This window comes from Heteronotia binoei, chromosome 21 (genome assembly GCF_032191835.1).
Source record: "Heteronotia binoei isolate CCM8104 ecotype False Entrance Well chromosome 21, APGP_CSIRO_Hbin_v1, whole genome shotgun sequence".
Lineage (NCBI taxonomy): Eukaryota > Metazoa > Chordata > Lepidosauria > Squamata > Gekkonidae > Heteronotia > Heteronotia binoei.
The window spans coordinates 163,638,151-163,651,050 of record NC_083243.1 but is presented as its reverse complement, the minus strand read 5'-3'; the positions used below and the strand labels follow the sequence as shown (position 1 = coordinate 163,651,050).

Here is a 12,900-nt window from a genome sequence, read left to right as displayed (position 1 = left end):
AAAATTGCTGAAACTGACCCTTCTCTCTGCCTGCACGTTTTCTGCCCTGGTACCCGCTGGGATTTAAAGGCGCGTTACTACTTCGCGCGCTCCAGCTCCGCCCACAGCTCTAGAGGGCTTGTCTTTTCAGCGGGACTGAAGAGAAATCGGTTTCTGTCTTTCAGTCTTGCGCGTGACTTTCTAGTTTCCCCAAGGGAGACCACTGCTAGCGCCAACGGCTTTTCCACACACTGCGACGGACTACTTATGATGGAAGAAAAAAGGCGGGAACCTGTGGAGGGGAAAGGTGAGGGAAGGGGAGAAAAAGAGACGTGTGTTGATAGCCTTCAGCGCACTGTGACTACAGAGAGAAGAGAGGCAAACGAGCCTCATGTCATATGTATTAAGAGTAAACACCCCCACCGCTGAGGCAGGTGACCGAGCGCAGTTTCCGCCGCAGCATACTTGTGAAATATGAACATTTGTTCACACATGGGGAGCTGTGATAGACACAATCGCCATGTAAAATAGGAAGTGGCCAGCGTTCTACTTCACCTACGCAGCAGGGAGCCTTGCCTGCCCATTGTTCCCTGTGAATCGATGTACAATATCGTGAAATAGAGATGTGTGGTAACGTAACAGTTTTGTATAAACTGAGATGGCAAAACTTAGACCATGTGCGATGTACTAGGCAGTTATTTATAGTCCATTGTAGTAGGCTGGTGAAACGTGAGAAATCGTAGCAGACTGCATTCTTAGTAAAAGGAAGTGGCTAGCACACAATGCACAGTTGACACATGCATTCATTTTCATAGGATAGTTTTAAGCAGATACACTCCTCCAAAGAAGAAATAATTATAAAGGTCTGATTGGAAAATTTTGGAAAGCATAACCTAACGTTTTAAAAGGACGTTACCTTTTGTATTAAGTATTTTTTTTGTACAGGTTGCTGGGAGGCATACTGGTGTTATGCTTAATATTGTAGCTAATAGCACCTATTTAAGTTGCATGATAGTCTTACATCAGGACGATATCATAGGACAATATTTCCCAACTTTGTAAGTGTATACTGAATATCAAAATGTTAATGTTTATTAACTTTTGCTTACCTAATAAACTATGGGAAATTAATTCATATTAGTATAAAATATGAAAATGTTCATTTTACACAAATATCTTCAGGGGAAAATGGAAACACAGGTAATTTTAATGGAATGGAATATCTAATGAAAATGAGTGGGTTGGTCTCTTTAGATAAGTCCCTACCCCAATATGTCATTCAGGACCTCAGAGATTTAGAAAAGTCTAACATGTCTGTAATAATTGCTTTAAAAGTAAGCAGGCATGGTAGTGATACTGAAGTAAAAACAACCAATAGTGCATTCACAGATTATTTAAAACAAAGTGTTGCACTAGTATTTTTAAGCAATCCCATATCTACTTGTATCTACAAAGTAGTTAAAAATGGGTCATTTTGCAGAAAAAGAGGTGCTGGAGCTCATTAGCACAACTCATTCACATAACTAATTTGCATATGCCACGCACCCCTGACATCACCAGAAGTTGTACTAAATTATATCAGCTCAGCATCTGCCTTAAAATGCTGCTTGAATTATAATTGTCATAATAAAACCTTACTCCCATCCAGTGTTCCCTCTAAGCTGAGTTCGTGTGAGCTAGCTCACAGTTTTTTAGCCTCCAGCTCACACATTTTTGTCTCAGCTCAGGAAAAATGGCCCAAGAGCAAACTAATTTATACAGCAGCTCACAACTTTAATGTCAGTAGCTCACAGCTTTAATGCCAGTAGCCTACAAGGTAGAATTTTTGCTCACAAGACTCCACAGTTTAGAGGGAACCTTGCTTCCATCCAGTGTTCCCTCTAAGCTGAGTTAGCATGAGCTAGCTCACAGATTTTTAGCCTTCAGCTTACACATTTTTGTCTTAGCTCAGAAAGGATGACCTCGGAGCACAATAATTTATGCAGTAGCTCACAACTTTAATGCCAGTAGCTCACAAAGTAGAATTTTTGCTCACAAGACTCTGCACCTTAGAGGGAACATTGCTCCCATCCTACTTTTAAAATTACTTTATGTGACAACAGTAGCATGATGAATATTTCCATCTGTCTTCTTTATCTGTTTTGGTTATTTTCCATTTTGTGGGGGGAAATATTAGAAACTTTGTCAAATCTTAGAGTTCAGCAAAATTCTCATGGGGGGGTTGAACAATGGAGCTCAAAAGCAAGTGGCACCTGGTTTTTTGGCCACTGTGTGACACAGAGCGTTGGACTGGATGGGCCATTGGCCTGATCCAACATGGCTTCTCTTATGTTCTTATGTTCAAGTATTTGGGGGGGGGGGGGTTAAGGCTCTAATTGTGTGATTCTGTGTATAGAACTAATGACTGATTTTTATTCTGAATTTATTTATATGTGTGATCAGGTTTATGTACTCCACTAGACAAATTAGCCTATTTTAAGACTGGGGTTTATGTTGGATGTGTTTTGCTTGATTTTTAAATTTATTCTGAAGGAGACTCATCTACCAAGATGAAAAATGACCTAGGACAATTGGATATCTCTACAGAGGACAAACACAAACAGATTGAAAGCCTGGCTGTACCTGTGGAAAACCATGTAAATAATATGGATAATGGATTTGTAAATGAAATATTTAATCAACAGGACATACTTAGTTCTGAAAAACTTAACATGAAGAGTGATGGGATTAATAAACCAGCTGACAAATTCCTCTGCAGCCAAGATACCTGCTTAAGTAATGTAGACAAAGCAACAGTTGATCAGCTGACATATACTCTTAGAGAAAGTGAAAATGTAGTTCTTGAAGTCAAAATGCAGCCATGTACACAAGATTGTGATGAAGACTCTGGGAAACATCAGAGATTATCAGAACAGACTACTTCTGAAGAATCAACATGTACTTATTTACCTCAACTGCAACTGCACTCCTACAATATACATTTTCCGTCTTCCATAATGATGCAGCATAGAAATTCTGTGTTATCTCTTGGTATCAACTCTTCTGATGAAGCAGTCAATACGAATGTTGAAATAATACCAGTAAGATTGTCTAAATTAATAATTGTTTTTTAATTATATCAGATAAAAATTCACCCAATGAGCACTGTGTTTCTACAGCATAAGATATATAGTACTATTGATCTAAACTAAATTAACTTTTCAAAACATGGATGGAAAATAGGAGCAATGTATTTTAACTGGCAAATACATTTTGTAAATACAGTTCCTTAATTAGAGAATTTTTAAAGCACAGGCCGCTTCTAGCACTGATTCCTGTGCAAAAGTTCTTTGTGACTCTGTTATTATGCTTTCCTGCGACTTGTTGTCCACCCAAAAACCTGGGAGTTTTTTTTTCATAAACTTGCTGCGTCTTTTACTGGATGAATGCTACTGTTTTTGTTCTCAGCACCTGGTATTCAGAGATGCATTGATTCTGAACATTTATATATAATAGGTATACATAGAATTTTATTGTATGAGGCCAAACGCCCTAACAATATAAAAATAGCTGCCCAGGCAGTACTAAATATTACAGTAAAAACACAACAAGGTTAAAAACAATGTTAAAATTGTCAAGACCATAACATAGTGAGAATACAGCATATTGAACATCAGGGTAGAAGTTCTGCACAAATCTTCTTGGCAGCCAGTGCATATATTGACATCATATAGATGACATAATGATCACCATAAGATAAGAGGTGGCTGATTTTGTCTGCCAGTGAATGCAAGGCTAGCCTGGCTAAAATGGCTGCAAGCAATTTTGGCACTGGCCGTTCCTCTGAGCCTGCCCAAGCATTGCAGAAGCCCATGCCACTCAGAGCGGGCTCTGAGCAGCACAGGCTCTGCCCCTCTGCTTTCTCCTGCCTGGGCCTGACCCAGACACGCAAAAGCAATGGCACGGTGGCAACATGCATGCAGTTCCGAGTTTTTCTTCCCTGTAATCAACAGGACAATTTAAGGGAAGGAAGGCTCTGAGCTGCTCCTCCACTTTCACCTGCCTAGGTATGTCCACTAAGGCGAGCGACATGTACACTGCTCCAAGCCTTCTGAAGGCTCTGAGCAGTGCAGGTGCTGCCCCTCCTCTTTCACCTACCCGGGTCTGTGCACAGCCCAGCAGGCGAAAGCAACGGTACAGCAGTCACATGTGCACTGCCTGCTGCTCTCACCCCCCAGCTGCCACACTCACCCTTGCTGCTTCCAGCCCCCCCCCCCCCCCCCATGGAGGAAGAGTGCACCATACAGGCGGTGGGGCTGGAGGTTCTTGCCTGGGGCAGCAGAACCCCTCGCACTAGTCCTGCCTGGGAACTGAGTAAAGGTCCCAAAACAGGGCATAATGAAGGAGATCCTCCCAATTCCAGGGCTCCACAGATGCATACTGAGCAACTGGTGTATGCTGATAACAGCCAGTTAACATGGCGGTTGTCATTGTTCGGAATCTGAGAGCTGTAAAGACTTCTCTAAGTTTCTGGAAGGTGATGTCAGACAAATAGGAAGCTCTGGTGTGATCCCATTTGAGCAGTTTAAATTATGGGAAAAATCTAGAACTGATGATAGCTTCTCTATCTAAAACAGCATCTGTCTTGAATATCAGATCCCAACTTTTGAACCCACCCAAAGGAAAGCCCTGGGGAGTCAACAGGTATTGAATAATGGCAGAAAAGCCTGTGATAGCTGACAACCCAAGAGCTCGCAACCTAAGCTTTCTGGAGCTGGATAAAGCACTGCTTAGAAACATGACTAGATGGAGAATTCTTCAACTTTTTCCAGTAATCAGTTGGCAGAATGGCACAGGCCCTAATGGGAGGCAAACCAGATTCAGCTTCTAGCAGGGCAGCTGGAGTGCCTTGAGGCTGGATCAAAATTCTCTTTAGAAAGGAGTTTTGTGTTATCTCCAGGCTAGCTGTTGTGTTGTCATCTCAATCCCAAATCTCAACCCCATACAGGAGTTGGGTAATTATTTTACTCTGGAACAATTTCAAGGCAGGGTCTGTCAAGAAGCCACCTTGTGAGCAATAGAACTTAAGTACAGCCCCAGTCATTCTTGCAACTGAGGACTTCGTTGTCTCCAGATGAGCCTTCCAGGAGCGATTTTTAGAAAATGTTACCCCAAGGTGTTTCAAACTGCTGAGCTGATCGATAGCAATGTTGGCTAAGTGCCAGTGGAACTTACAGGGCTTCTTGCCAAAAAAATCACCTTAGAGTGATTGATACATAGAAATTCTTCTTTGCAGATGTTGCTAAACCTGTGCAGCATTCTCATTAGGCCAATGTGTGACAGACAGCAGAACCATATTGTCAGCATACAGAAGAATAGATACTTTCTGTTGATCACATGAAGGTGGAATGAACTCTGGGCCTGTCATTCTCACCACTGTGTCATTGAGATAGGTTGAAGAGCAGGAGAGCTAGAACACAATATCTGTTTTACCTCTCTGAGGACTGGGATCTCCTCAGTTAGTGAACCAGAGGTGCCCAGTCTTATTTCAGCTGTTAGATTGCTATGGAGTTCTCACAGCAAAAACAGTAGCCATTTATCAATTTATTGACCAAAGCTGGTCCCTATCCACTGAGTCAAAAGCAGTTTTTCCACAAAAACTGCAAACAGATGTTTGGTAGGGCTCGTCATGCTTTTTAGGACAAAATGTTATAAGATCATGCAATAATCAATTGTACTTTGTCCTTTTTCTGAAGTCTGCTTGCTGTGTGGGCAGATAATTTGGTCAGAGGCTTCCCAGTCCTCCAGCTTACCCAAGAGATATTTGCTTTACATTTTCAGTAGGCTAAATGCTTGGGAACCCGATTATCCCCATTTTTATATAATGAGACCACAATGCTGCATTTTCAACCCAACGGGAGGACCCTGGTTGTGTTGATTTGGGTGAATAGCTTGACCAAAATTGGGCCCAACAGTCAGGGAAGTGTTTGAATAGTTTGGGAGTATCACGTTCTTTCCTGGGGCCTTGTCAGAAGAAAGGGAGGATATCAAACCTTTAATCTCAGAAGCTGATATGGAAAACCACTCCACTACAAACCTGTGACATAGGCTAAGCTGAAAGTGTGTGACTGACCCAAGGCCACCCAGCAAGCTTCCTTGGCAGAGTTGAGATTTAAACCTGGGCCACTCAGATCCTACCCCAGCACTCTTAACTACTACACCACACTACGTGTGGTGACAGGTCAGGATGGCAGGAATGACTTCTGTTGGCAGAGCTGGGGTGGAACAGACAGGAGAAGGTTTGAATGAGGGGGATATAGACAGGAGTACCCTTAAAGGGTGAGTGGGCTGTCACATTCTCACTTTTTGAGAAAGTAGTCCTCCCACATCTGAAAGTTACTTTTGCAATGAAGAAAATGAGGTTAAAATAATGGAAGAGGGGAACACTGATGATTTTTCCCACCTTTTAATTGATTCCCAGATGTAGCTGGCTTCATTAATTCTGCCTGTTAGATGAATGAAGAGGTAGTGTTATTGTGATTTTTTTTAAAAAATTTGCTTTTGTTTGGCATTGCTATTTTATTTATTCTACTGTTTGGCTATAGCAGTGATCTTATGCATCTTATGATCTTATACATTTTAGAAGCTTCCTTATTGACCCTATCCAACCAGTAGAGATCGCCTCTATTGGTTGTGCCATCTTCTGCTACAATTATTTGCTACTGGTTTTAATTTGTTTTTAAATGATGTTTTATGCCCTTGTTGCACTCCAGCCTGAGCCTGGCTTGCCAAGGGAAGGGCTGTTAAACTAATTAAAATAAATTAAAAGTAACACATAAAATGAATTAATATTTGTTCTAATGTCTCTAGATTAGTTTTAATTCTACAAACAAAAACATAAGTATAAATGTATTCATTCTGAAACAGAGAATAACATGAACATGAAAGCATCTTATCCAGTTTGATTTTTAATAAGGCAGACATCCATAGAGCTGACTAAAGGAATTAATTACTCCTTGATTATTTTATTGTCATGTAAATATTTTAATCTCTTACATAAATCAAGTGTTTATTTTTTACAATATAAATAAAAGCTTACTATCAGATTTGAAGATTATGCTTGCTTTCTCCAGGTACTGACGCCATCATTCCCTTCAGGTGCAGGTGCAAATAATTGTGTTTCTTGTGACCAAATTAAAGAAATTATTAATAGTTCTGTATCACCACAAGTCCTACCAGGTTGCTGTGGGGGTAAGTGATTTTGAGAATAAAAAATCCTTGTGTTTGTTTCTATTATTTTTTGCTCCCTTTTATCCCAGATAAAATGTTAATTCTATGAGCAGTTGTGCTGCTGAATAATGCAGTGATTAGTAGAAGATAGCATGGATTTGTCAAGAACAAACCCTGCCAGATTAATCTTATTTGTTGTATGCATTTTTTTTTTTTAAAAAAATGGGTTACTAGCCAGGTGGATTGCTGGATTCAGTTCTGGTTGGAGAGCCATATTAAAAAGTGCTTATCTGTAATACTTCATCAATCTGGATGGGAAGTCATGAAAGGGATCCAGTTTCTGGCACTGCACTTTAAGAAAGATGTACACAAACTAGAATGGTTTGTAAAGAGGACAACAAAGTTTATTGAGGTTCTAGAAAACAAAACTGCTAGGAAGGGTTGAAGAAACTGGCATGTTTAGCTTAGTGAGAAGAATAAAATAGATGAAGGAATGTCACAAGACAGCAAGGATTTGTTCTGTGCATCTCTAGACTAGATCTAACAATTAAGTAACAGGACAGACAATTTCATTAAATAATGTGAGAAAGTTCCTAATGAACATATGAAGCTGCCTTTGATGGACTCTCGGTCCATCAAAGTCAGTATTGTCTACTCAGACTGGCAGCGGCTCTCCAGGGTCTCAAGTTGAGGTTTTTCATGTCTATTTGCCTGGGTCCTTTTTAGTTGGAGATGCTGGGGATTGAACCTAGGACCTTCTGCTTACCAAGCAGATGCTCTACCACTGAGCCACCATCCCTCCCCAAGAGTAGTTTGGGAATTACTCAATGGTAAGAGTAGTTTGACTATAGAAACAGTTGCCTGGGATGATGTAGGAAATGAACTCTCCCTCATTCAGGATTTTCAGAGAGAGGCTGGACAGCCATCTGTTGTGAATGCCCTGGTTTTAGATGTCCTGCATGGAATGGAGATAGGCCTACAAAGCCCTCTTTCGGTTCTATGATTTTATGTTGTGATTGCATTTTCTTACTGAACATCCAAACTTCTGTGGAATGGAATGAAGCACACGGTAAACATCTTCATTAATCCCACTGTCCCTCTGAAAAGTTTGAAAACCCTTGGGAATAACATGGGATGTAGTGGGAAGGATTAATAGGTAGAAATCAACCTCACAAAGTTCTATCTTGTCCACTGTGCTCTTTAACATCTACATGAAAGTGCTAGGTGAACTCATCTAGAGGTGAATTTGGTTGTAACTAGGGTTGCCAACTTCAAGGTGGTGGCTAGAGATCTCTTGGGATTACAACAGATCATCAGTTCACCTGGAAAAAATGGCTGCTTTTGAAGGTGGCTTCTACAACATTATACCCCACTGAAGTCCCTCCCCCCAAACCTGGAGCTGCCGACTCAAGTTGATATTAATAATGGGATGACCCTCAGCTCTATCTCACACTCCCAGCTGATAGCAAAAAGGTTGCAGAGACCCTGAACCCACATCCGATGCATGAAAGTAGGCCAAGTAGGCAGCTGCCTGGGGCCACACCTGGCCTATGGGGTGCCGCCAGGTACCCCCTCTCCCCATGCATGGCATGTGTACTCAGGGCCGGCGTGTGGGAGTTGGCGAACTAGGCAATTGCCTAGGGCGCCTGCTCCCAGCAGGGGCGGGCGCCCCCTCCCCGCTCACACCATCCCTGAACCTCCCACTCATTTTTTTTCTTGGCTGTGAGGGATCATAGGAGTTCCCCCAATCCCTCAGAGCTGAAACAGCGGCGTTTCCCTTCCCCAGCGTACTCCGAGGACACTGAGGAAGGGAAGGGCTGAGTGATCTGGCCCTGCTCGGCCTTCCTGCGCCACAGAAGGGTCATGCGGGGGGGGGGGGGCTTTTGACATGAGGCCTCTTCAAGAGGAGCTATGATGGACTCAGGCAAGTTAGCCTGGAAGTTGGGAACAGCCTTGCAACAATTGGCTGGGATGCAGCCATGGTAACTAAAATGTAGCGAAATGAAGGGGCTGCAGAAGGAAAAAAACACATCAGAGAGTTTAGTTTGAGGTCTTCAGTGAAAGTCTGGCGTGTGAAGACTGGGACTTAGTCTGGTCAGTTGTGCTGTGAAGCAACTGGACAAGAAGCTGAGAACAGCCAGTGGGACTGAGTTCCTTGTAGAGACATAGCTGGGCTGAGTTTCTGTCTGAGAGAGAGTTTGAAGTCAGAAGGGGGCAAGACCAGGCACCTTCTGTGGGAGTTCTGCCAGTTCGTCTAGGCAGACTCTTTGTATAAACTGAGATCACGCAAACACTCTGGAGGGAGGACTGGATTCTGGTGGCTAGAAGGGAATCTCAAGACTCAGACAAGGAATCTAGCTGGGGCTGAGACAGGAATGAGGGGCTGGTATTAGCTCTCAGAGGTGTGAGTCCTGGAAGCTAGTGTGTATTCCAAAACAATTTTGGAATGTATGTCTGTGTGGGAGAATTAATCTGGCACCAGTCAGGAGTGTGTGAAAAAGAGTGACTGTCAGTTTATTATTTTTATGATTTGAGAAGCCAGAGCAGAGGGCTATATCATCTGAACTACAAAGCATTCCTAGTGCTCAGTAGGCACTGCCTGTCTTAGGGTATTGTATAGTTCTAAAGCCTTTCAGTGTTATATTTATTTTTTATGTTATCTCAGCCTGATGAACCTCTAATAAATACATTGATTATTCCAGTAACCATCTGCCTGCATCTCCCTTGCCTTTTGTAATCCAATAAATATTTCTTTGGTTTTTGACTTTTAAACTGTCTGGTGCCTAGTTTACTTTAGTTTTGACAGGATTTCTGTGTGTGTGCCTGAGGGACTGAGGGAAGGTGACTGGGGAAAAATTTATAGTGGTCACCCTCCCAAGCTGACCCTAACTGGTTCCTCACAGGAGCCCTCTGTGCAAGTGAGGCCATTTGGCCCCGCTCAGCCTTCCTGCACCGTGGGAGGGTCGAGTGGGGGGTGTTTGCACGGAGGGGAGGAGCCCTTCATGCAAATGAGGCCATGTAGCCCCGCTCAAACTGGGTAGGCTCCGAGGACCACATTGCACAGGCGCAACCCAGCCACTATTGCATTCCCCAGGTCTGTAGCACAGACACGAGGAGTGCAAAGGCAGCCGCTTCCCAACCCTGCTTAGGCTTCCCAAGACCTGGGAAGGCTGAGCGGGATTGGCAGGGTTCCTCAGCTGTGAGTGCATTCAGAGCCTGGCTCCAATCATGGCTGCTGCTGCGGCGACCCCACCCAGGCTTCTCAAGACCCAAGAAGTCTGAGCAGGGTCAGCAGTGTGCCTCAGCAGCGAGCACACTCAGAGCCTGGCTCCAAGTGTGCCTGCTGCCACCCTGCTGAGGCTTCCTGGGTCCTGAGAAGGCTGGCGAAGTCAAGGGCACCCACTGCCACCATAACCCCGCTCAGCTCTCTCGGGATACAGGAAAGCAAGGCAAGATCAGGGGCGGCATGGCAGCAGGTGCATTCGGAGCCAAGCTCTGAGCAGCCTGCTGCCACACTTCCCACCCATCCCACTGGAAGTGGGGGGCGGGGTTCTGTCCAAGCGTCGGTCCTACCTGAACCAATAGCTAGAGGCAGTTTTGGAATGAATGCAAGCTAAAAAACTGAAAATTAATCCCAACAAGACAGATGTGCTACTGGTGAACAGTTCTGAACATGTATTTAAGGTGTCACCTGTTCTGGATGGGGTTGCACTCCCCTTGAAGGAAAGGCCTGTAGTCTGGGGATGCTCTTGGGCTCAGGTTTACTGCTGGATAAGAAAGTGGAAGCTGTGGCCAGGAGTGCCTTTTTGATGGCTTTGACCGGTTTGCCAACTGCAGCCTTTCCTGGGCAGAGAATTTATAAGCTAAAAACTGTCTAAATATTTCTTCCTCAAATCCTCACCAAAACACCAGAAGAGCAAAAAATGTTCCAAAGTCTCGATATGACCATCCCCACACTCACATCTTCTATCTGAATAAGAAATACCTGCATAACAGCTCTCAGTAACCATTGACAGAAAGTCAGTATAAATGCCCTTCTATACTGTGACACTGTGAAGTTAAAAACATACTGTGGAATAAAATTAAAGGGGGTTAGGTCAGAGGTGTCAAACATGTGGTGCAGGGGCCAAATCAGGCCCCTGGAGGGCTCCTATCAGGCCCCCAAGCAACTGGCTGTTATCTGCTTCTTTCGCCCTCTCTTTTGCTTTCTTCAACATCTCAGCTTGCTTTGCCAGGCTCATTCTATCGCACAGGAACTACAGAGCAAAACCTCTATTTTCTCAATTTGGCTGAGGCTCCCCCCTTGTGGAGGAAGGGGGGAAGGCAGAGCTTATTTTTCCAGGCTCTCTCAATCGCACACTAGAGTTACTGAGCCAAGCCTCTCCTCCTTCTCCCTCCTGGTCCCCTGGGGAAAGAAGGAAGAAAAGACCCAGAGCTTCCTTTGTCCAGTTCCCTGGATCCCATGGGAGAGATAAAAAAAGCACCTTTAATACCAGCAAGTGCTAACGTTTTAAGCAGCCTTTAAGGTATTATTTTTTTAAAGTATTTAATTATGTTTGTCTGTGTCCTTTATAAAGTTGATATCTCTGCTACCTAATCTTAAATAGGCCCAGCCCAAGCTGTCATGGCCCGGCCCAACAAAGTTTCATTTATATCAGATTTGTCATAACAAATGAGTTCGACACCCCTGGATTAAGTCATGAGTTCTCTCCTGCATACTTCTAAAATCCAGAAATATCACTGCTAACTTGTTTTCTTTCATCTCATATGCTTGCTTTGGGTTGAAGCCCAACAACTGAAACTTGTTTTCAGTTATCTTTTTCCAAGAGTTCAGCAACTGACCTTTTCTAATAAGACTTAGGAGCATCTTTTTAGACATAAGCATCTTACCATATAACAAAAAATGGTATTTGGCATTGTCACACAGGAGGGGACCAAGGAGGGCCTTCTAATGGCTGCCACCACTCTGGCAAGGGTCTGTATGGGAGGTTCCAGAGCATCCATCCAACCCCCGTATCTTCCCTTTTAGCAAGTACCTTTTAACCATGACCAAAGAGGTGTGAGGACCCAGGCAGTTTAACAACAAGAAGTTTATTATAAGTGCTCTAGAACAAGTGGGTAGTAAAACATTTAGTGCACAGTGAATATAGAAAATAATAAAGGTCAGGGCTTTTTTTGTAGAAAAAGCCCAGCAGGGACTCATTTGCACATCAGGCCATGCCTCCTGATGTCACCATTGTGTCACATTGAAATGAAATGAAATGAAAAAATAAACACAGGGCTTTATTGTAGAAAAAGCCTAGCAGGAACTCATTTGCATGGCAGGGCACACACCCTGACACCAAGCCAGCTGGAACTGCATTCCTGTGTGTTCTTGCTTTTTAAAAGCCCTCATAAAGGTTGGTATAAAGAAATAAAAACCCTGACACGCCTAATTAGATGTTCCCTTCTTCTAATACCAAACAGACTCACCTCCTTGGTCAAGGGAACTCTCCAGCTGCCTTTTCTCCAGACTGCAGCCTCTCCATAGAGAACAGCCCTGTCTGCTGCTTGGGCTATTTATGCTTTCCTCACAGATCCCACCTCTCCAGTCCAGTTTTTCCTCCAAAACTGCTTTCACCCTATCAGAGGGGATCCTGGAGATACAGGTCCTGTAGCTACTCCTACACAGGCTTCCCTAGAGACTGTAGGCCTCACTAGAGTCTGTAGACC

General features: G+C 43.4%; 1 protein-coding gene across 1 annotated transcript in view; it reads left to right on the top strand.

Annotated features, from left to right (window-relative positions):
- The first annotated feature begins 2,471 nt into the window (after window positions 1-2,471).
- The window catches only part of TESMIN (testis expressed metallothionein like protein), a 50,165-nt gene continuing 39,736 nt past the window's right edge, over window positions 2,472-12,900 (top strand). Inside the window, exons 1-2 of the mRNA XM_060262097.1 lie at window positions 2,472-3,059; window positions 7,092-7,209. Of these exons, the coding sequence (XP_060118080.1) occupies window positions 2,529-3,059; window positions 7,092-7,209 (649 nt within the window). The 5' untranslated portion in view covers window positions 2,472-2,528. The remainder of the gene's footprint in view (window positions 3,060-7,091; window positions 7,210-12,900) is intronic.